Genomic DNA, 25,212 nt, shown 5'->3' on the forward strand with positions numbered 1-25,212 from the left:
TCAGAGAAAAAAAGATATCGACACAAAGAGGTGATTTTTTTATGTTTACATAATATTTAAAAAATCATTGTGGATGAGTAACAATATTGTAGGATAATTCCTGCCACTCCTTTTACACTATCTGTGTTTTCTAATGTATCATTCATGGATGAAAGGAGGGAAAAAGTGTGCTGGGTAATGAAGGGAGGGTTGACCAAGCATCATGTGAAAACTCACAAGGTTAGAATGATACTGGTTCCACCACAAGTGGAAGTTTTTCTGCTTAACTTCAGCTCTGAGAGGAGATGGTTTTTGTTGCACAGCATGTTTTGCCAATGCAGTAATAAATGTTTCTACTGTGAACATTTATAAACCTCTTAATCTTTGGATTTGTAAGGTTTGAGCTGATTTTCCTTCTTTTCCTTTCTTTTTATTGAACTGTATACTATACTCCTTTCTCTGTGTGAGCCACTTTTTTGAACAGCTTAATGAGATTAAACATGAATTTAATAAATTGAATTTAGAAATTAGATACAAAAGAAGTTGTAACCAATTTTACCAGCTTTTATCTGTTCAGTCCTCGCAGGTTCATTTTAGTCCAAGATTTTTTATTATATTCAGGGTTTCCCCCGGAAAACTTGCTAAACCTGGTGTTTGGGGCGCAAGAGAAGTCTTTCAGCCGGCCGCCATGTTTTGAGTCAATTTTTTTTTTTTTAAGTTGACAGGAAAATTTCAACTTGATAGTTATGCATTTTTGGAAGATTAATACCTAAACACTAACTATGAAGTCTTAAAAAAGGCAATAATTAAAAAAAAACCTAAGATAAATTAATAATGCTAAGTCTGGTGGTGGCACAAGTAAAGCCTGGTGGCCCACCAGACTTATAATACACTGAGGGAAACCCTGATATTAATCTGATATTTCATTCTGTACTGCTGTTTGACAGCAACAGGTTTTTGCAAGATGGTACAAATATGATGCCTTAAGGCTTATAAGGTTGGAAAAAACAATACATTATGAAAATACACTGCTTTGTAAAGATAAACTGAACTCAAATCTTCAATAAACACACATCTTCCTCCAGGTGAGACTCAAACTAAGTCAGTTTGTTGCACATTTCTGGCTTTATAAACTTCACTCTTAATCGTAAGCATCTTTAATTCCCCACTCCAATACCAGAAACTCATTCTATTTCTCCATCACTTGTTTAAAATCTTACATTTTTTGGACCCTTTCTCACAAGTTTATCAATTTTGTAATACATTTGCAAAATAATAATAAAAAAAAATAGTGAACTCCAAAATCTTGCGTCTTTCCTTCAGTTAGCATAAAACCCACAGACACGCCATCAGCAAGTATAGGAACAAATTTATTTCAATTTAAAACAGATACCTTGTCATTATGTTTCTCTCTTAGAAGGCGACAATGATCATAAGTCATGTTCATGTTTGAATGAGGATCAGGCAACAGTGGTTGAAACAAATACATGAAACAAATAAAAAAATATGGCAAGAGTTATTGTAAATCAATAATAACCAACTGATTGAACCCTATTCAACAGAAGGGCTCTACTTCAGTGAAAAACATCCAAGCCCTCACTTTCAACACAAAAACAAACACCACATGCAGATATAATTACAGTTTCTTTAAAAATATGAACAAAAAAAAGAGCAGATTATCTTTCAAATCAATCTTAAATACAGAATAAGATCTTTGTGTGTTCATAATTATCACTTTAGTCTCTGGTTTGTTTTACAAAGGGGAGCCTCCTCAGCCCCCGTCTCAAATGGTGGACCGTCTGATAGCGACCACAACATTGGCACTTAGAGAGAGCCTGGCTCTGGAGAGTGGGGTTGGCACACTCAGAATAATACATCATTTACATGTTGGTTCGGATATAAAATAAAACAAACAAAAAAATCACATTTTATACAAACCACGACATGATTGAAATTCAGCTTTTACTGGAGTGAGGAAACTAAATGAAGTGGTCCAAAAAAGAAAAAAAAAAGGGTTCAGGAATTGTTTATATTACATAAAAAAACGAGGAACAAGCTTTGGGCTGAGTGTCCAACTCTGTAAAGATGTGTAAGAGATAAGTCTGATTCCCTTAGTTTAACAGCAAGCTTACAGAAACATTGTAAAGGGCCATCTCTCTCAACTCAAGGCAATAAATAAGTAATGTAGTGTGAAAGGAGGATAATAAAACACGGTCACGATGAGTGACGGGAGACTGAACTGCATCCCTCTGCGCTGCTTGGTTATGTTGAAATAGTTACATGTCCGAAACAGAAAGGAAAACTGAGACCGCCGACTCGAGCGCGCCGACACCAGCAGCCACCTGGCCCTTCGCCACGTGTCAGGGCTGCAGAGTCAAGTCAGCAAATTCACGGTCGGAAACCGTCTGGGTGAGCTGCGCTCGGCAGAAAGTCGAACTAACACTACTGATAAAACACTGGGTTACGCGCACTGGCGTCCTGATCCTCTCTATATGACAGCAGTCACAGCAGCAGTCGTGAGGTTAGTGTCATTTTCAGCAGAGAAAATGGCAATGCCATACTGGTGGGCACTGTTGCATATTCTGAACCTGATTGCACTGGAAACCAGCTCCTCTGTCTTTTGCTTTAACAGAAAGATGGCTGAAGGTTTATAAAAATCAGGTTCTGTAGAAGCGTTTTAATGGATTAATATATCACCCGCAGAAGCTTCATTTAGTATAAACCGGGGGCAAATCTGGACATAATGGTTAGTCCGAGAAGAACAGAGACCAAAGTGGACTTCTACGGTATTTGTGATGAATGCAAACTATTTTATGAACATTTAAATCATCAGCATCATCTTCATCATGTAAGCGTTTGCTGGCCATTTAAGCAGAAGTCAATTACTTGCTTGGGAAATTTGAGGTAGCAGGCGGTGCGCCACTAATAAGCTTCCTGCGTGAAATATGAACGGAGAACAAAACATGTGAAGCATTTCCGGTCAGAAAACTAATGCAGTGGAAAAATTAGACCAGTGTTCACTTGACCTGTTTTTTTGTTTGTTTGTTTCTTGATTTACACCATAAAACGACTATGACTGAAAACACTTTACTTGTTCTGTTCTCAGTATACGATCAGCGCCTCCAAGCTCCATTTCCAGTATCCCCATGTAAATAACCAATGCAAATAATGCAATAATGTTTGCATAAGCTACTGCCATTTTGATGCTAAAACAATGGTAACAACTAATCTGAATTTAAACTAAATTAAAACATCTTGAAAACGATGAATAAGAAACCCAGATTTTTATTTATTTTTATTTTTTTCCAACAAATGCGCCATTCTTAGCCGATACCAGGTAACGCTGCAACCAACACTCTTCAGTGAGGAAGTCATTACTGTAGGAAGAAGTTAATAGATACTATAAATGGTTAATGTTAAAACTCAGCAAGATGGAGCATAAAAAGTGTCAGAATCTTCTAAAACAGGAAATGTATTTTCTACGGCTGCCTCATCGGTGAATTGGACGTTAAAGGGCTGAATAGCAACTTGAAGTTTATAAATTCACATTTGCATACACTTTTGATATTTTCGGTGCCGTTTTAAGACAATAGATGTCCATTTTGGTCTTAGTCTTGCAGTAAGCTTCACCAAGTAACTCTGATTTTTGCTAAATGAAAGTTCCTCCACTGCTTGCAAGATATCAACTTAAAGTCTCACCTCAAAAACCTTAAACTATCCTTTTAGCTGGACTTTTATCACCGCTTTGCATGCTATCAACTTCAAAACAAAATGAAGAGATTTCTCAAAATTACACACGTTATGGTGGGGAAGGAACACCGTAATTGATCTGTTCAGAAGGCAGGCAGTTGGTAAACTGCAGCACTTTACTCCCCCAAAAAATAAAAAATAAATAAATATTTTCATTATCAACACTATTCGACCTCCTTTAGCTGCCATAAAAGCAGAAATGCACACAGGTTAAAATATGCAACAACACCAGTATGACATCTCTTGGCTTACGAGCTACAACTCAAATACTTGGGGAAATCATGCAATACTTGTCCTGGTAGTAGTAGTAGTAGTAGTAGTAGTAGTACTAGTAGTAGTGTCCATACTGATAAGCCCCTCAACACTCCATGATGGATTACAAGCAACACTGCAATACGGATGCAAACAGAAATGGTGGTGAGAAACCAGAGGAAATACTTAAAGAAAGCATCTTAAGTGTTGGTAAAAATGCTCTACTCGCACACATACACGCACCTTACAATTGTGTTAACACTCTTCTGCCTTACTTCTTAATAGCACAGACAGCAAATAATCTCTTTCTAAACAAGTAGTAGTAGTAATAGTGGATGACTTGGTTCACTGTGGTCCTTTGCTCCACTCCCCGCTGCCGGATGCACTGTGATATAGCCCTTAATGAGGATGAAGGGTAAATCACTTGTAATAAAGGTCGTGCACGAGACCAAAATAAAATATATTTTATATATATATATATATATATATATATATATATATATATATATATATATATGCACTTCACTGGCACTATTCAAAGCAAGCCTCCAAAAACTGGAAATAAAAGCAAACAAACAAAAACAAAACAAAAAAAAAAAAACATTTTATCTTTTGTTAAGTTACAAATAGCAAGCATGGACCTCAGAGGTCTTCAATCACTGATAAAAAAAAGTCCACCTATTTTTGTACTGTACATTTTCTAAGTATGTATTACAGCGCTGCATCTATAACCCAACAGGAAAAAAAAATAAAAGAAAATAAGTCATTAAAAAATATGAAAAAAGAAATGTGAGGGCTCCCTAAGATATCAGAAAAAAGAAAACAAACAGCATTATAATGGATGGAAATGTAATGGCAAGTACATCTGGAAATGTCTATAAGAAATAGAAAGCGGAGATAAAGTTCTTACTATACCAGACATTCGTTTTTTTTTTTGTCGTTTTGTGATTTTTTTTTTTTTAACAGCAGTTCAGACTCAAGTTAGGCTCTGCCATGAGAAAAGGAGCCCTTTAACATGACAGAAACACGAGCAGTCAAATTATCAACACCTTCATCCTGGTCCATAAATTATATAAATAAAAAAATCTTTAATTACTCTCAAAATCATCCTTTCACCGTAACCGTGAAGATCTTTTTTTTTCTTTTTAGTTGAACCAGCCCTAGTTAGTTTTACTCTGAACACAGAGCTGTTGCAGTAGTGTGGCGTTCAGAGGCTGTCTGTTTCTCCGACTCCCTCCCCCCCACGTCCCCACTTCATTTCCTCAACACCATGCGGCTCTTTGAAATCCTATTAATCAAGTGAACATAATTCATAATCACAGTATCAATACTACCATAAATTCATAGGAGAAAACTGTATGCTAAAGAAAGTCTTTTTTTTTTCCTTTTTTGTCTTTTCAAAAACCAAAGATGGTGTACCACAGAGCACTTGTTTTGTACAGAAGAGTTTTGTGTATATGTATTTACAAATATACACAAAAATTTGCAGACTTCAGAGTATTTTTCTGTGAAAGGCGCATCTTCCTACCTTTCCCCTTAATTTAAATCTCTCAACAAAACCCAACGTAAAAACAAAAAACATAAGAAGCACGTCCTGACGCCAGTGATGGCCGCGTCGCATCAGGAAGCGTGATGTCGTCGGACATGTTGCGTTTCTAGCCGATTTAGCTACTCGCAGATCAACTCAATGATTGAGAGTGCAAACATTTCTAATGCGGGGTCCGAGACTAGTATTTTGTACTGAGGGAGCGGTTTCGCACGCTGCGTCAGGTGGAAGATTGTCCCTGTAAATTCATTCAGGATACATTTTGGAGGAGGGAAGCGTGTGATTAACTTAAACTTAAAAAAAAGGATACTTATGTCAAATAAGTTGCTTTTCTAAAAAATTTTGCAAAATTTTTTTTTATACGCTTTCTGCTTTCATGCCCGCTTGACTCAGCCTGTGTAGTGTTAGTGTTTAAATCAGTGGAAATCTGCTAAAAAAAAATTTATTCGGCAACAGATTTTCATTAACTCCGCTCCCTCTCTTCTTGTTGAAAATGGATAAATATGCATTAAATTCATAATATACATTTCTTTTTTTTTTCTTTGCGATTGCGATGCTCACACCTGGGGTACATTCATAGATGCGAGGCGATGACAGAATCCTCCAGTCCGTCCCTTTGTTTGGTGTGCGACCTCACATCCGGACCGCGTCGCTCTGGAGCGCGGGTCTGTGTTCAGCACCGCTGGTTCTCCGATGATGTCACCAGATAAGTCAGTCAGTGCTTTCCACACTGGCAGGAAAGGAGACAGGGTCAACACTGCGGGGCCCTAAGATTACCGTTTTTTGTTTTTTCTCCACCGAAATTAATTGGCAATAAAAACTGCCCCAAATACAAATGCCAAAGAAAGAAAAAAAAAGAAAAAAAGATCCCTTCCGGTCGCCGCCGCAGAGCCCGTCTGAAAGGTTTGTATGCCAAGCTCTGACACACGGAGCAGCTTTTTAAGGGCCGAAGACTGATGCGACAAGCTGCCGAGAGAAGGAGGAGAAGGACGGGGCGGCTTTGGTGAAAGAAGGGGACACGATTCAAGGTGGGAGGACCTGGAAATACACACCGTACTGGACAGGAAAAAAATAAAAATTAAAAAAAGCAACAGTTCTGTTGGTGTGTGAATGAGTGTGTGAGAGCCGGAGTGCTGCGCTGTGCGATGCGTGTGGGGTTTGACGGCACGTTCCCGAAGAGGGGTGCGCTTTGTGCAATGGGTGAGAGGGGAGAAGTGCGTCGTGAGCACCGTCCCCGCCCCTCTCACACCAGGTTGTACTCTTTCAGGTTGAGCTGTAGGATGGTGTCCTTGACGGCCGCAAACACAAAGCGGATGTTCTCAGTGTCCGTGGCACAGGTGAAGTGGGAGTAGATGATCTTGTCGTTGTCTGGGTTCAAGTCCACAAACATTTTGAGGATGAACTCCCGCGCCGCCTGGGCGTCTCTCTGGGGACCTGGAAGTGGAGGGACGGGGTAACGTGAATGTTTTTGTTTTCATGAACACACAAGGTGACAGAAAGCCCTATTTTTGATCAAATCGGGGTGTGTAGTGGAGAGAAATTTATGTTTTTTTTTATTTTTTATTGCAGTTGTAAACAATGTCCATCCACCATGTCTAAGAGGAATCGTCAAATGCAGAGACGGAGTCAACTGGCAATTCGTTTACACTTTACCCGTGATGGACACAAAAAACTAGCAAGAGTATTTTAGCAGCTAGTTAGTAGCAGCTGCAACCACTTCAAGGTGACTAAAATGATTGCCTGATAGAAAAGTCCCGGGATTAAATAGCCCTTCCACAACAAAATTTAAGACCTCTGATTAATGTATTTAAGGCCAACTTACTTTTTTTTTTTTAAATAAATGTAAGACTTTTAATGATGCAAAGACAAGCTAGAAGACATTCCATCTTACCATGTAATGGCCTCAAAACATGTTTTGGTGTAATTAGACTAAATTTGAACAGTATGGCCTACAGGAAATGCTATTTGTGGAAGAATTTCAACACTGCCTTGAACCACCTTAAACACGGTGGTGGGGTACTGAGGGGAAGCTTTTCTGCAGGAGGGAGAAAGAAACTGATCACAGTTGGATGGAAGGAGTCAAGTTCAGGTTAGATCTTTGCCAATTTGTAGAAAACTCTCACAGGTTTGTTAGAGCACTGAACAATTTATAGAAATGTGTTTGTAAAGCTTTACTGCTCACAACTAAAAGCTTTTCAATGCAAAATCTGCATTAAAAAAAGGCCCCTTATTACTGAAGGCTTTGGTGAATAGCACATGCCTCCAAATTGCACCAAGACTCATTTAACACATAATCTGTGGCATTTTATAAATCGAAACCTAACAGGATTTAAAGGTTCAGTACGACTGGCTCACTGTGACTTGGAAATGGCACAGAGGATCATTTTGGATACCAGGAACTTCAGGAAAAACTTATTTGAGAAAAATCAGCATCGAAGCATTAACGTTTCCATCTCACTGACGGTGGTTTTCCATATTTGCGAGGTCGTTAAAACCGTTGTTCGGTCTAAATCTTGCATGCAGGATGACTTTGGGAGACACTTTTGTCGTTAGTTTGGTCTGAAATATTAACGCACCGTCAAATTCAGGGAAGTAGTCCACCAAGTGCGAATAAGAAATCTTCTCCTCTAGTAGGTCCTTCTTGTTGAGGAAGAGGATGACTGAAGAGTTTTGAAACCACGGGTAGGTGATGATCGTCCTGAACAGAGCCTTGCTCTCCTCCATGCGGTTCTGATACGGAAAGAAAAAGGGATCAAAAGACTCAAAACCGTCACAACTTTTACGAGAAAAAATAAACAGAAAACTCCACGCGGCCGAGCAATGACGACTTTAAAAGCATTCAAAGTTTGATCTGCAGCTTCAGTTCAGAAAGGCTAACAAAAGCAACCAGTTTATTCTTCCTCGCTCACCTCGTTGTCGGACTCCACCAGGACCTGGTCGTACTCACTCAGCGCCACGAGAAACATGATGGAGGTGACATTCTCAAAGCAGTGAATCCACTTCCTCCGCTCTGACCTCTGACCCCCGACATCCACCATCCTGACGGCAAGATGACGAGGAGGGAGGACACGTCAGAGAAATTTGTCGCATTTGGAGCCTCGTGGGGCTCAAATGTAATCGTGTTTATTTTTAAGACTTTAGGCTGAGAGTGCTCAGGCAAATGGGAAGAAATCGGTTTTGAATCCATCACAGTGCATTTGGTGCTATGCCAGGATATAAAAACACCAAATCAACAGGTAGACAGATCAATCGTTCTTTCTAGTCGTAATGAGGCCTGGGGTATCTGTAACTGATCGACTGATTTTGGCTTTTCCATTTAATGACATATTAATTGCTTTTGACTTTCTCTAGATGTTTGGCTGATGTTCTTTCTCCCCCATAATAAATATAAAATCAGATGGGGACAAAAATGCTTTGTTTTCCCTTCATATTCTCTTGGCAGTATTTTCAGCGTTTAACTTAAATAAAATGCACGCCTCATCCAAAAAAAACAAACAAACAAAAAAAAACATTTTTTTACTCCGTTGCATTTTTATTCTCTTTACAGTGATGTAGACAAACGCACCTGATGGATCCAAAACCTTGACAAAATGTTATCAAATATAAACAATCTTACCCTAATAAGTGTGTAAATGTAATGCAGATTTCCTTACAGATCTGCACCCAAAAAGTATGAATGTAACTGAGAAAATACGCCAACAATTTCCAGTCTGCGTTAAAGGAATGCCGTTCATTTCACAAAAATGTAATCTCACAGCTGTGTTTCAAATGATCACTGAGTGAAAACACGGTGTTGCTTTGAGGTAAAACTGCACTACTCCGTCCGCGGGGAAATCAAAACGTTTCACATTTCAATATCATACAAGTATAATAATATGAATAAGTACAAATAATGTGGCAACTTGGGGAAAAAAGCAAGTGACCTCTAGACTCAACGACTGGCTTGGTGGCAGCAACTAACATCAAACGTTTGCAGTAACTGGCAATACGTATTTATTTATTTTTTATTTTTTTACAGGCTCTGCCTTTGACCTTTCAAACAAACCGTCTGTCTACATCTGGCAGGGCAGATCTGCTCTGCAAAGCAGATATCTAGCGCAGGCATCTTAAGTGTGTTGACTTTATTAAACATGTGCTTGCATGACCTTCAACCATTTAGATTACTTGCATATTGGTGCATGTGTGTCTGCGTGACTCACAGGCAATAAGTATTTCATGCGGCTGCGGAAAAATACCAGTCAGATGAATATCTAAACTGTGAGTCCAAGCCCTTCGTTTTGGTTCTTAAAGTTTCTTTTTAGCCATTTATTGATGTAATTTCTATTGTTGTGAGGTAAGTGTATTTATTAAGGTTATGTTTGATCTAAAATCTTTTTAGAGGACAAAAAAAATAAATAAATCTGGAAGGAGGCTACTACTTTTCAGGGGATTGCATACCAACTCTTTCGTATTCTTATTCAGTTCATCAAAATGCGGCTTAATCACTGAAACACAGCTCGAGGTTTCATAGTGTTATTTTGGTTTCTTAAAATGAGCGACACTCCTTCAGATCCGTACACTGGAGGTAAATCTTATATGAAAATCTTATATGTACTTGGGAATTTGAGCATCAAGGTGATTCGGTTTCTGACGAGGTTTGTCAACTTTTCCCACAACGACAATCGTCAAGTTTCAGAACATGCATGGAAATGAAAAGTGAGAGAGCAAAAGATGTGGCATGAGGAGCCGAAAAGTGGGACACAGGAAGGATGGAGGACAGACAGAGGACAGGGAGAGTTAATAGTCTGGTGAAAGACAGAGGGAGCCAGAGGTGTGCAGGAAAAGCTGATGTCGAGAACATGCAGGAAAGCAAACCTGATCACTGCCATGCACACAGAAAACATGAGTTTTTTTTATAGGTTTCCCAATGCCTCCCCTAGACAGTGTCACCCACTGCTCATTTTAATAAGCCCTACTTTGTAGAAAAAGAAAAAAACAACAAAATAAAGATCCAGTCGGATCCTTCAGGAAACGCTAATGCAGAAAAAAAATGCCTGCATCGCAATTAAACATTTCCCTTTGTGAATCTGCGCTCCTCCTGATTCACAGGTGCATCGGCGCCCTCTGGTGGTGGCCCAGTCCACGGTGGTCCACAGAGACCCAGGGCCAATATAGGCCCTGCAGGACCTGCTGCCCAAAATAACATTCCTCCACAGCAGAGAGGACGACCTCGTTTCTTATGACGGCCGGGGAGGAAAGGAGGAGGAAAAAAAAAAAACGAGAGAGAGAGAGAGAAAGAGGAGGCGACCCATTTAGAAAGACCGGGCGGCAGAATGTAGGACTCTGTGTTCATTCTCTGTTGTGTTTTATGTGCACTGTAGGATTCTTCTTGGTGGCAGCAGGTGACACTAAATTAGCAAGGACTTCACTTTCATGATCGCATGGAAGCAGTTAGAAAAGCACGGGACAGGAGTGGGACATAGACAAAGTGTTTTTTCATTAATGGAGATGGATGAAAGATGTTTTTAAAGGCCCAACGGGAAAAGAAAATCAAATGATTATATGGATATGATGGAGAAAAAAAAAACCCACTTGAGGTTGGGCCTCTTTCTACCTGAAAATGATGCTTTGCAAGTCGAAGGGGTACTCTATGATTCCTGTAGTGGGGATGCGCACTCTGAGTACATCCTGCTGAGTGGGAAGGTAGTTGGGATCGGCAATACGATCCAGATCCGAAAGATAACTACGAGAAGGCCAATCAGGAAACGGGGGAGGAAAGAAAAAAAAAAAAAACAAAGAGGGAGGGAAAAAAAAAAAGACCGACAGGAAAACAGTTACATAAAGCGTGACAGGCAATTATCGCAAACCGCTACAATTCCAGGAAAGCGCTGATCAGTCCTGTAGAAAAGGCTTCACAGGAAAAAAAAAAAAAGACCACATCACAGAAACAAAGGGGTGTTAGTCTGTGCCACTCCTCCAGCAGTACTCTTTCCAGAAACTAAGAATATGGCCAAAGTTCAGTAGCAGCAGCAGCAGCAGCAGCAGCTTTTTAAAGTGAAAACAAAATCTGGAGTCAAGTTACTGATGGGTTCTGGCTCAGACGGTGAGATGGTGTCAGTGACTGCAGCAGCATTTGGGCCACATAAAGAGGGACTGGGCATGTATGGAGACAAGATCCATACAGGAAATGTGTCATTTTGATGTCAATTTATGAGTTTTTTTTATTTTTATTTTATTTTATTGCGCTTCAGTTCCACACATCATGATTTCCTTGATATCCCTGTCCAATCCGTCTTTATCTGGGATTCTGTGGCTGCTCCCTACACGCTTCAGTGCAGCGAGGTCTGGCCTCGGGCCAACACGACTCTAAACACAAACCACTGATCTCCAATCAGATTAACTGCATCAGCTACCATCCACTTCCATAAGACAACTTGGCTTGTTCCAATCCGTAACCTGGAGTCGCTTCACAGATTTTGAATTTGTGTTGCAAGGTCATGCAGGAGAGATGCACCGAGGAAACCGCTGGTGGCCGGAAACGGACGATTTCATGTCTGGTTAAACTCAAGTGGCGTCTGGCAAGTTGGGACGCTCAAATCTGATGATTTGAACACATCGGGTACCAACTAGCTGATTTTAAAGTCCGCTAACCTCAAAATTGTGCAAATTGGAGTAAAGAAAATAAATATGTTTAGAGGAAACACGGCAACGTTTTTCAAGAAAAAGTTTTTGCATTACGATAAAGCGATTTTTCTACAGTATCAAAATCGGTGCTATTCGCAAAACCGCAAGAAAAGCACTTATTTGAATCACGTCAGCTTGTATACACTTATTTGTAGGAACTGGCCTCTTTGCAATGCGTAGCCACTCCCAAGTATGAGGGCCTTGTTGTTAAATAAACGCCTGAATAAAACGTAAACGTCTCCTCTGATGGCTGACGATGAGCAGCAGGCTGAAATATGAATCTCTCCAAAGTGTTTACATCCATCACTACCACATTTTTTAACGGCTTATCAAGGGTACAAGCTTATACACCTTAGATTTTAAATTGCATTTCTTATTAAATGGAAACACAAATAATGTAACTAATGGAAACGCAGCTACTGACACTCTTCAGTGTTGAAGCCTTCACTGAGGAAGGAAAACTCTGAGTTAGCCATACAAGATCGTTTGTTCCCATCTGCCTGTAAAAAGTGAAATCAAAACTTGTCAACCGCAAATTGACATACGGCAAGTAAGTTGAAAAAAAGTCTTGACAATAATTTCCTTCTCAAATATTTAGCAGAAATTTAAACTACCAACTTCTAGATCCGGCTTTTACAAAATAACAGTTCTGAAGTGAGTCAAAGAGCAGCGGGTGCTGCTTTGGGTCCCTGCTCTATCCCAAAGTGATCACAGACTGCCCCGTAACTAGTCAGCCGTCCCTCCCAGCTGCAGTCGGAAGAAGAGAGGCGTACCCTCCGAATCCAGACTGCAAATAAAACTCAAAGCTGATCTTGGCTGGGTCATTGTTGTAGGCTCACGCTACAAAGGTTGAAATTAAACCAGACCCTAGAACAAGTAATGAAATCTACTGCCAGATTGTATTTTGGGTCATTTTTGTCGGCTACTTGATAAAGGAGCAGGATATGGATTGTAAAAAAGTAAAATAAACACGAGGCTCTACAGAAAAAAAAGGTGTAGTTGTAAGCATTTTTATGGTGATCTAATCTTCCCTCTTAATCTCGGCTATGACATTATTCCTCTCCCACAGGGTGCATTACATTTGCATGGACACTGTTAATTATGCAAATTGAGCGGTGACAACATTCACTGATTTCCAGACTTTCAGGACATTCAGAATTTCAGCAGAAAGCAGAACACAGCGCGGTGAAGTCGCTCCATTTATCCTTTTGAGTGTTCACACCGCCATCTGTCATGTATTTGGAAACGTTTGCAAACTTTTGGAAATCATTCGCTTGAGTTAAGCATCCAATTTCCTAAAATATAACACACAGACTCCCGTTTGTGTAACGCTAGCCCCGCACACTGCCGATACACAAAACGAAAGATGGTTTAATGTGTCGACTAATCGTTTCGCTGGTCGTAGCAATAAAACACTAGCTTTAGACCGACTCTTGGGTTATAGGAAGTGATGTCACTTCTGGTCCTAATAGACATAATTGATGATGTAAGGAAAATTAACCAACACTAGCAGGTAGAAAATCTCCAAAGTTTTTATATTCGCCACAAAACTCTGATCAGTGCATCTCTGCATACTTGTAACGTTCTCGTTTTTGATTGGGAGAGCAGAATAAACGTCCACTCTTTCAACTTTCTCATCTCTACTCTGATTCCCCATCAGTGGTTCATGTTGTCGAGCCCTGGTGATGCTGCAGTCCTGGTGCTTTCGGGGGTACCTGAAGATGACGTTCTCCAGGTCAAAGGGGTACTCTATTATACCCGTGGTGGGAACACGGACCCTCAGCACATCCTGCTGGGTGGGAACGTATCCCTCCGCAGTCACACGGTCTATATCGCTAAGATAACTGGAGATATACATGAACAGTGTGGATAACTGTGAAATGAAGACAGATATGATGACTGACTCATATAATTTCTCACACACACACACAGAGAGAGAAAAAAAAACATTTAAGACGCAAACACACGGGAACAGCCTGAACATGAAATCAGATGTAATACAGCTAAACCACAACCAGGGGGCATTATAAAGTGACTCAATTCCCCCTGGTTGTGCACCCTGGGGTCACACGCAATGTGAGTTTACACTGCAGTACACCTAGTAGTATGGTTCCGAAATTTAAACCTTTAAATGTAGAATCATATAAATATACATAGGCCTGTCACAATAACAAATTTTGCTGAGCGATTGTCTAAAAAATTATTGCGATAAACGATAATATTATTTCAAGACCTTTTGACACCGATTTAATAGAAATGCCGTAATAATGCATGCAATTTCCTGCCATAGATAGATCCACTTTATTTTCAAAAGAACACATAACACTGGAACTGATAAACTAAATTAAACAAAACAGCCAAAGACAAAAATAAAATGGATTCTCAGTCTCCATTAACAAAAAACGTACTTGAATAAAAACTAAACAACATAAAGCCAAAGTGGGAATAAATTCTGCATTCAACCAAAAGAGTGCAGATTATGAAGTCTGTATACTATATTGCCCTTCAGTAATCACTAGATTTAGATAGAGAAGATGGGCACATCCGACTACCTACTGCAGTAGTTCACATTACACCATTTTTTTGCCCCATTTTCCCCTTATGACAATCTTAGAACGTTGGCTGATCTAAGATTCTCGCTGGTGATTTCGTAACCGATCATCCTGTAGTGTGATTTAGATCGTCGTGGCCGCTCCGATCTAAATCAAGGGTTTTCCCCGACTGGGAGCTTTAACGCTGAATGTGACAGGTAGCCAATCAGAGAGCGCGGATTCTCCTCCGTGCTTCCTGAGGGAAAATTACGAGGGGAATCCCAAACAGCTGACAGGCGCAACCCGAAATCCAGCTGACATCGGAGATGATATGTGGAAAACAACATTAATATTTATCCAACATTTCGTGCAAAGAATATAGAAATGACAAGGAGAGGAGTTGGAGCCAAATTACTACCGCAGTTGATAAACCCGGTAAGTTTTCAGCTGTTCTTCGTTAACGTGACATAAATAGGTTATAATGATTTTCATTCAGTCAGGACTTTACGCTGACTCTAGCCACATGCATCACAGGTAGATTCTAGTAAAACACCGATTAATGCCTGATTTTAAAATTAGTTAACTGGACTTGTAGCCATTATTTTGTGCCCATGTGGCTGGACACCACACGGCACGACGAACCCGATCGAACCGTTATACCCAGGATTTCTGTCGGCTAATGTGTCTCTCAGGTTTTGAAAATGGGCCGACAATCGGCCGACAACTCGTGTCGTGTGCGCTGGACATTACACTAAGGAAATGAGGAAGGGAGGGTCAGTGGAGAGCACCGGAGTTGAGCCTTTTTTCATTCAGTGTCATCAATAGAAAGAAAAAAAGGCAGGAAGAGACGATAAAGCCGATAATTAAAATGAGGTCGATAGATTGAATTTATCGTGCGATTAATTGATTTATCGTTTATCGCGACAGGCCTAATATATACACACATTTATCTCTAATTATTCAGTAAAACTGAGTAAAATAACCAGAAGAATGTGGATTAGTATATTAAGGAGAACCAATGATCTTGATTCAGAGTTTTCTCTCCACTCTCTGTGCCTTACAAGCATTTTAAATTAGGGGGAAATAAAATAAAATAAAAATTATTCTTGGGTTTGGTTACTAGGCAGATTTAGTCTACTTGGGAGGTATTCTCTAAAGTAAATAACTCTAAAGTAAATATTGGGTTTCTGCTATTGGGTATAAAAGGCTCAATTATAAGAGGCACAGCTGGTCTCCTTAAGCTGCTAGCTGGCTGACTTTCTTTAATTATTGTCGTTTTAAATTTGGAAAAGATTTTTAGTTTTCTTCAAACCCCAAAAAATGTTTTTTAGGACTAACTTTGAGTTTTTAAGAATGCAATATTATAAAACGTAAGTAATTCAAATCCAATATCACACAAAGCATTTTTTTCTCCCCTTAATCACAACCTTTTATGAGCCAATATGTCAGCTGTTGCACAGAAAGCAGCCAAAACAGCCGTCATTCAATCTGATAAGATTCACAGCAGAAATTATGTGCCAACAACGTTTTCTATGAATTTTCTCCATACACAGGTAAAAAACTTTACTGCAATAATTTACAAACTGCATTATGAAGAAGTCCAAACCAACCATGCTAGCATTGGCCTGGCTCATTGTAAGCACTTCTAGCTCTGCATGTAAAATCCTACACAGTTTTACAATTTTCAGCTCCTGTTGGGACAAAATGTGTCACTGTCAAGAAAGACCAACACTGAAGCTTCCACAACATCACTGGTAAACAAGATGAACACAATCACAACACTGCACTTAAAGTGACTGAATTTTAAAGCATCAATGCACATTCACACAGAAAGATGAGCACACGTACTATTTAGTGGAATCGGAGAGCTGGTACTCTCTGCGACGGTCGTAGGCCTCCTGGATTCCCGGATCAGCCCACAGGCTTTTAATAGCTACGACATAGTGCTGATCAAACCCATTGATCTTCTCAATATCCACTTCCTTCACAAGCATGGCGTTGGCCTGGAAAGACGTGAGAACAAAGAGACTGGGATTAAAAGAGGACATTAAGAAATCAAATTTTATTTGTATAGCACATTTCAGCAGCAAGGCATTTCAAAGTGCTTTACATAATTAAAAACACAGAGTCATGTAACATTGAATAAACAGATAAAAGATAAAATAAATAAATAAAAGTTAATAAATAAATAAAAAATAAAGATAAAAACATTAAACCCCGCACCCCTTTTAACCAGAGGGGGACGGCACCCGCACCCATCAACAGAGTAAATAAAAAAGTCTGACAAAACTATTTTAATAAATTTGAACTGAAGTTTTGATAAATGAAACATTGCTCCTACACATTTTTCATTTAAAAGTCCCATATCTTTCCGGTTTAGAGACAAATTATTCAGTTTTTATGACGCAATGGACATTTGAGGACAAGTATTCTGTTTTTTGTCCGCAAATGGTTGACTTTGAACTCTTACAGGGCTACTTCACCTTTTTGTGACATCTAAACACACTTGGATCATTTAAAATACATAAAACATGGGACTCCTTTACATCCAATACAAGGACTGGGGTTTCAAAACCAAAAAAGAAAAGAAACAAAGAAAGCTTGCAATGTTTTTTTAAGAGTGCATAAAATAAATTTGTAAAAATAAGATATGCATCTTGAAATACTAAAAATGGAAATGAAGTCTCAAAAATTTTACTTTTCTATATGCTGTTTTTTTTTAATTATCCAGACATGAAAAATGACAAAATCCAATTCCACACATTTCAAGACTGCGTAGGAACTGCTGATAAAGCCTTCCTCACTGTCTGCCTGGACCAAGCAGGAAAAATCTAACCACCCACCAGGTCTATGTCCTCCAAATATATTTTCGCCAGACAGATTTTAGCATAACTTTCGGTGCCAGAAGTTGATTCAAGGTAAGACCTAAAACACGCCGTCTACCCACGCAGATTGCATTCAGAAAAAAAAAATGCTAGTTGATTGAGTTTTAAATAAAAGGTCTGTCGCTGTGAAGACATTTTGTAAGGGTTTTAAATAAAAAGTAAATTATATATATATATATATATATATATATATATATATATATAGCAACGGGAAAACCCGTTGAAGTACAACTCAAAACCACCTTTTCTCTCTCTCTGTATCACGTACTCATTGCGTGTAGCTTCACTGATGTACTGTATCGCTAGCACGCCGTTTCTTACTCTGCAGACGCGGAGTCAATGTCTGGGATGATGAGCGCCCCCTGCCATGAGGCAGGAGAACTGCCTGCCTCACCTCGAGTGTTCTCTGCCGTTTCTGATCGCTCCTCAGCACACGAAACAGGGTACACAGTTGGTGACAACACCGTACATTATACAGATAAGCTAAATGATGGGAAATTATTTTATATATTAAAAGTTTTTTTAACCATTTTATTGGCGACGTATAGACAGAAGGAAGAGGCTCTCATCCAGTTAGCGAGAGGTTGCGCAATCCAAGGTGAGGCTCCAGCTAGCTGCTGCTAAACACTTGATAGTACAAAGCACAGAATGAAAATAGTAATCTAAATTATCTTATATTATTCTTCCATGATGACAGGCTCTACCTCCCAGGACCGCAAGTCAAGTTCCTTGACAATATCAAAAGAACAAAGAAATTTCTATTACATTTCTTATTCTTATCCATTAAAAAAAATAAATAAAATAAATCCATAGACTATTTTATTCTGTAAATAAAATTAAATATGTTTTACTTATAGAATAAAATGGGATGCAAATCCTATTTAATCCTATAAATAAAACATATTGAATAAATCCTATTTATTTTATTAATAAAAAATACAATAAAAATATCCTTTATTGTCCCATAATGGCAAAATTGATGTAATGCACACATATTCAAACCATGATAAAAACAAGCCATAAAAACAAAAATACTTTTTTCTTTAGTATTAAAGACCAAATTATTTAGATTCCTCTTATCCAGTGGAAACAAAAAACAAAACAAACAAACAAAAAAAAAATCAGGCAGTTGTTTGCACTACTCTAAAGAAATAAAATATATTTGGAAAAAAAAGCTACTCTTCTTTCCTCAATGTACAAAATCAAAACAGACTTTTTGCATCCATTTTTCCAGCAGTAGAATGCCGTCTCTAAGATGGCAGACAATACATTTTTTCTTAAACATGAAAGTAATTAAAGGAAATAACCAAACATTGAGATTTTCCCGTCGTTTCCTGCGGGCCAGCATTTACCCGGTTCTGTTCATATTTGTACGGGATCTTGAGGTTCTCGGTGGCGCGGATCATGGCCTGCATGGAGGTGAAGATGTTTTGGTAAACAAGCCGGATGAAGCCCCGCTTGTCTTCATCCGAGTAGCCGGCTCCATGGATGATCCTCATCTGCTTGATGAAGGTGCTCTTGCCACTTTCTCCCGTACCTGAACACAACAGGCAACAAAACAAAGACAAAGAGCAAAGTTACAAGGGAGGCATGAAAAGGGCCAGAAATGAAAGCAGAGACGGAAGTGAACTGGTTTCTCTAGAAACGCAACCAATTATTTCAGAATTCCAGTTAATTTAAACAAGAGTTAATTGTTAAAATATTTTGTTTAATGGACACTAAAGAGCAGTTGAGATAATCTATATTACAACATCAACTCTCCACATAATCTGCACTCACCAGTTTAAAAAAAAGGAAGGTTCTGTTTGATTTGGATCAAATTCCCAACATCTATTGTTTGATGGGTCAGAAATTTAAAGTCTTTTTTTTTCCCCAGCATTTCTTCCGTCACCCTGGCCAAGTAGTTCAGTTTCTCATAAAGTGTGAAGAGTCCAGAGGGAAATGTAATGTCATGCCAGATCCTCACACAGACCCATTCAAATCAATTAGAAAATTGTTGAAAAGTTGATTTCAGTTACTCAATTCTCAAAGTAAAACACGTTTTATTGATTACACACGGACTGATGTTTGCAGGCTTTTTATTTCTATTGATTAAATCGATTGTCCACTTGTGTCTAATAAAAACACAATATTAGAATATGACTGTAGTCCAATTAAAGGAGAAGTGTGTGTTTAATGCATTATTATTTTCATCTTAATTTGACAAACAAGGTTCATCGGAACACATATTTTATTTAAGAATGACTTTTAACGTATGAGATATTCAGAAATTTGAATAATTTTGATCTCAGCTATACAACTGTCATTTTCTCACTGGGACATAAAATATATTTATCTACTTCAGCACTGCGGATTTGACGTTATTAGAACATCAAACGTTTTGTAGAGGCGCTGCTATTGCCGCAATCTGTTGCACGAAGGAAGGCGTGGGCCAGCTACCAGTGGCAAGGTCCAACAGAGTTTTTTAATAAGTTACAGTTTCAAAACCACTAAAATATTCCATCAGATGATATCTACAGTTCAAGATCCTTTCAAAGGGATACCAGAAGCAGTGCCGGATATCTCCGGCTGTTAGCATAAAATAGCGCAAAGCTTCCCGTCCTGGTCGCTGAAAGAAGGAAATTCATTTTTATTTGCTTGTGTGAGAGAAAAAAAAAATCAACAGTAAATACTTCAGGGTGTTTAAAAAATAAAAAAAACAAGTGAAAGAGAATATGGTGGTGGCAGCATCATGGTGTGGGTCATTATTGGTTACTTTATTTTCATTGAGCAATTAGCAGCATGTGTTTTAGCTAGCCAACAGCTTAATCTATATTTTATCTTTGTATCAAACAATAACAGTCAATATATACATATGATGTTATTACGGCAGCAATAAAACTATTTGTTGCTATTCTGTTCACTTGTACCAAAAAGATACTCGGTGAACGGCACAAATGGGCAGCAACAAATAGAGTCTTCTTTAAAATGTCCAACCTTAGTTTTTAGGAAATTCCTTCTTTTAAATGCCAAGTTGATTAATCCGGTCATGATGACAAATATGTCAAAGCACCCTTGTCTGATGTCAGGAAGTAGCCCTACAGTTTGGTAAGTGACCAAATTAAAAAATACTTCTAGGAAGAAGGCATGAGTGGAAACAGAGAGCTAACTGGATTATGATAATTAAGACAGCTAGCCTCATTTCCTGGATCCAACACTGAGCTACCGCTGCCTAAAAAGGTGACAGAAGAGGTTGCATTTCTTGAATAATCTCTCCTAAAATCTGCATTTTTATCGACCATACCTGGTTGTAAAACAAACAAGTGGAGATTTGCTTTTTTTTCCTAGAAAAATGGGTTTAAGCTGTTCAGGATTTAACAGCCCCCATACTCTACATTCTGCCTGGAAACACCACCCTGGGGCCATTTAAATAATACAAATGATGAAGAAGAAAAAAAGTCAAGCTAATGGCATTTCAGTCCTTACTGAGATCAGAAAGGTTCCAGCACTTCCATAATATCTGCAAAACTGAGAGAAGACAAGGTTGGGGGAAAAACACACACACACACACACACACACACGCACGCACACACACCTCACCACCACCTACATTCAAGGTTTTTGAAGAGCAGCCATATTTCTGTTACTATAGCAACCCCTCCTCTGTCTTCCTCGCTTTTTCGTTCCTGCTTTTTTTTGCTTCTTTTTTTAAACCCCTCCCATCCGCCCCTACTCTCTCCTCTCTTTCGTTGCAGACAGCAAATATAACCGAGAGCCCCTCAGGCTCGCTCTGTGCTCTTCATCTTCTGGTGCACCACAGAGAACAAGAAGAAGAAGAAGAAGAAGAATAGGCCCGAGTTACAATCCAATGAGACGTTAAGAGGAGGGGAGGGTAGGGGAGGGGCGGCACCGAGGTCAGCGGTATCCATGTTCGCGCAAGAATACGTACTTTCTATCTCCTCCAACTCAAATTTGGGCCTTCGAGTCCCTCTCTGTAGCAGCAAGTGACTCCTCCTCCTCCTCCTTCTCCAACAATCAATGCACGGCAGTAAAGGCTAACCACTGACGTTAATTAGTACTGCAAACCAAATGTGGAGAAGAAAAAAAAAGGAAAAAAAAAGTCAAATACAGAGTGTGGCATTGGCTGCATCCTGCTTCTGCAGACGAGCAACAAGATCACTCCTCAACTTACTGTCTGATTTATTTCTCGTGACCCCGTCACAAGATCTCCCTCCGCGGCGTTCTCGTAACCGCCGTGTCCCCCTTTGACCAGAGAGCACACTGCGCGCCTCTGTCTTCCCGGTTTCCTCAACACGCCACGCCAGCCGCAACCACTTCCACGCCCTTACCAACTCGCTGCCCTTACAAATCCACACCACCACCCCCCCCCCCCAACAACCTCCTGCTCCATTTCATCTCAACCCCTCCTAACCTCCCCGAGGCAAGAAATATGCCTCTCCATTCTCATCCCTCTCCGTCAAGAATTTTGGATATTCATAACTAGAATCAATCCATTCTTTTTTGGTAATGACCCAGAAAAAGGAGGTCACCTTTTAATAGCTCAAACACTACTTTGGCTTGATAACGCCTTCTGTTCCGAGCAGCCAGGAGTGTGAGGGAAGAGAGGGAAAAAAAAAGGAGAGAGAGCTGAGATTATGTCCCAATGCAACAGTGCAAGGTACATAGCACAGCCCACACACCAACACCAGTCTTTTGTGGAGCTACAGCGTTTCCTGAATCACACAGACGTGGACGAAAGTAAAAGTTTCTATTATCATTCGCTACAAGTACCCAAATGTCAAGGAGTTGGTCAAAGAAGAACTGCATTACAGTAAATCCATGATGGAGCAGGTTCTGGACCCCTGGTTTTCATAAGTCTTTACATAACTACGGGTGTCAGTTTTGAGTAATACCCAGTAGAACTCGCACAGTGGTATTAAATACGGCGGTTTTAGATGAGTTGATGTCTGGAGAAACTTTTTTTTACCTCACACACACACACACACACACACCTCAGATACTACGGGCGTGATGTTTAGGCCCGAGGCAGATTCTGGTACCAAGGAATACAGATCAGTTAACCCACTAAATGTTTTCATCGTACCATTCCTAAGCTTTAAAGTCCATCTAATGAGAGGCTTTTCTGGCTGCATCAACCAGAGGTAGGTTGTTGAATGCTTTGCGTGGCTATCGATTAAAAAATTGCATAAACATTATATGGCAACCTTGGTGGTTAATGCAACTCCACATTTAAAAAATAAAATAAAAACAAAGGTGTAATTTTTACTGATGGGCCTTTCAAAAAAGACAGAATGTTAATTTTATGCTTTAGATTTACTTTATCTAAATATTGTGTGTGTGTGGGAGGGGGGGGGGGAGTTTTTGTAAGTTTAATTAAAAAAATAATCATTTCTAAGCCTGAAAAAGTTTTCTAAAAATTGTGATTTAATTGGTTACAGCTTCTTCGGTTTTCACACTATGACTGTCTTGTTCTCAACGGCAGCAATAGCAGCCAAATTACTTTTTTTCTTTTTAATGAAGAGGAAAAATGTGAATGTCAATACCAAATCAGGCTAAATTTTTCCTGTTCGAGGTCGGAAAGGATTGTCAAATCATTTCAACAATTAGCCAGCAACACAGGTCCATCTAACACAGAACCAGTTTAATAAGAGAGATTCTGGATTGGCTACTTAACAACCACCAGTCGCCCAAAGTTGAACTGTAGTCAATCTGCAGTCTTTTAGGCATTTTATTTATTTTTCTTTTCTTTTAAATAGGCTCTAGTGGCCTTTATTTGACAGTTGTCAGACAAGAAGTCAAAGGTCATCGGGCCAGGACTAGAACTGCTTCTATGATGGCCTCCGTATATGGGTTGCGTTCTCTACCAGAAGATGCTCTACAAGCCCACAAAGCAAAAAAGAGAAAAGAAAAATTTACTTTTCTATAAATTTGAAGTTATGTCTAAAGAAAAATATAGGCAGGGATCAACTGCGACTGATTTTAACCATTTCATTTTAATGCAAAGTGAGTACTACTCCAATAAGTTAGTAGTTTTAAGAATGGAACTATAATTACACAGTTCTCTCATATGGCACAGCAACTGGATAATCCCACATAAGACAGATTTCATAGATGAGAGTTAACATCACGCGACCTCATTACATCCTTACAACTCTTCTCCGCTGCTTACCTGGCGCCTGCCTGCAATACCTGCCAACTCTCTCTATGCACCAAAGATTATCATGGGAAACCCGCATGCAAATACACACACAGATATAATACCCCACATTCAGCAGTGGTGGCTTATCGCAGGTTATGAACTGTCCACTCAGCAGGACACATGACGATTCAATCTCAGCGAGGCAAACGGATTTGCATCGACACGGCATCGAGGTGAAAGTGCTACCAAACCTCGAAACTGGGCTTGAGCACGTGTTGGCATTTCTGTCAGCACCCTGGAAAAATCACCATGTGAGTCAGAGGAAGAAGAGGGCGGACCAAAATGCAGCGTGGGTCCCGATCTTTACGCCATTGAGGAAAGTGGCCTCTTTACGGCACACAAAGAGAGGAGTCTGAGCCAAGACGGCCTGAAGCCCCACAAGACACCACCTGCCTGGCTAAATGTACCACACACAGGCTCTGAGGTCAACCTCAAGGCATGGATGTTACCTCCGCTGTGATGGCCCACTTCTCCTCAGTCATGACCCAGGTCATCCCAGGCCACACCAAAAACAACAAACCTGCACACGTAGAGACGCAGAAAAAGAACCGTCGCCGCTTGTCATCAGAGTCTGGATGTGCTGCTTTGTGCAGACGGCTCTGCAGCTGCTGAGAGGCCTGCGCGCGCGCGTGCGTGTGTGTGTGTGTGTGGGTGTGTGTCGGAACTGTAAATCGAAGATGCATGCTGGAGCTTGTGCCACACACAAACACACGCATCGCAAGCTAACACACTTGGATTGAATCACCTCAGGATCGTCTTGTCTGTCGAGCGAGCGAGTGTCGTTCTAGTCAAGTGGGAGTGGGTGAGCAAAACCAGGATTCAGAGGGCGCAGCAGCGGTGTGTTTAACCTGCGTACCTTGTTAGGGGCATGAATTGCTCAAATTATAAAAAGGAAAAGCAAACTTGGGGTTCAAAATAGGGGTGGGCATTTACCGTATCGTTTATTGGGATAAATTTCTTGTCATGATCTTATTTCGATTTTAAATTCCTATCAATAAAGTTGAGAAATCCTCCAAAACTGTCCTTTTTGATGTTATTGTTAGCTTTACTATTTTCTTCACTGCTTGTTCAACAAAAGAAACAACAGACATCAATAAAATTTAAAATATTAAATGCAGTTGGTGTGACTGGTGTCGCATAAAGAAGTGCGTCATAAACGGGTTTTTCAAAAGCAGCATTTGTGTTTGTGGGGTATGATACAGATACCTAAAAAAAGCAGTAATAAATAGTTCTTTTCGTCACTTTTATCATTATCACAATAGCACCAGAATGTATCGCGACTACTCTTTAAGTCCATATCGCCCGTCCCTAGAGCAAAACCAGAAAAGAGATGAATCTGCATGTCACCTGATTGGAGCATACCTGGACGAACATGTCTGCTTGTGCAAACCTGACTAATATTTCTAA

The 25,212-nt window shown here is 39.7% G+C and overlaps 1 protein-coding gene across 2 annotated transcripts in view; it reads right to left on the bottom strand.

The window, feature by feature from the left end:
* Positions 1 to 6,075: 6,075 nt before the first annotated feature.
* Positions 6,076 to 25,212, bottom strand: part of gna11b (guanine nucleotide binding protein (G protein), alpha 11b (Gq class)) — a 30,997-nt gene continuing 11,860 nt past the window's right edge. The window contains exons 2-8 of one of the 2 annotated variants that reach the window (XM_015033030.1): positions 18,959 to 19,143; positions 16,570 to 16,724; positions 13,906 to 14,034; positions 11,121 to 11,249; positions 8,437 to 8,566; positions 8,104 to 8,257; positions 6,076 to 6,961 (exon numbers count right to left, since the gene is read on the bottom strand). In XM_015033030.1, the coding sequence (XP_014888516.1) occupies positions 6,771 to 6,961; positions 8,104 to 8,257; positions 8,437 to 8,566; positions 11,121 to 11,249; positions 13,906 to 14,034; positions 16,570 to 16,724; positions 18,959 to 19,143 (1,073 nt within the window). In that variant the 3' untranslated portion in view covers positions 6,076 to 6,770. The remainder of the gene's footprint in view (positions 6,962 to 8,103; positions 8,258 to 8,436; positions 8,567 to 11,120; positions 11,250 to 13,905; positions 14,035 to 16,569; positions 16,725 to 18,958; positions 19,144 to 25,212) is intronic. The other variant, XM_015033029.1, reaches the window with a different exon arrangement.

The sequence above is a fragment of the Poecilia latipinna genome, unplaced genomic scaffold, assembly GCF_001443285.1.
Source record: "Poecilia latipinna isolate Pla-1442-1.1 unplaced genomic scaffold, P_latipinna-1.0 Scaffold255, whole genome shotgun sequence".
Taxonomy (NCBI): domain Eukaryota; kingdom Metazoa; phylum Chordata; class Actinopteri; order Cyprinodontiformes; family Poeciliidae; genus Poecilia; species Poecilia latipinna.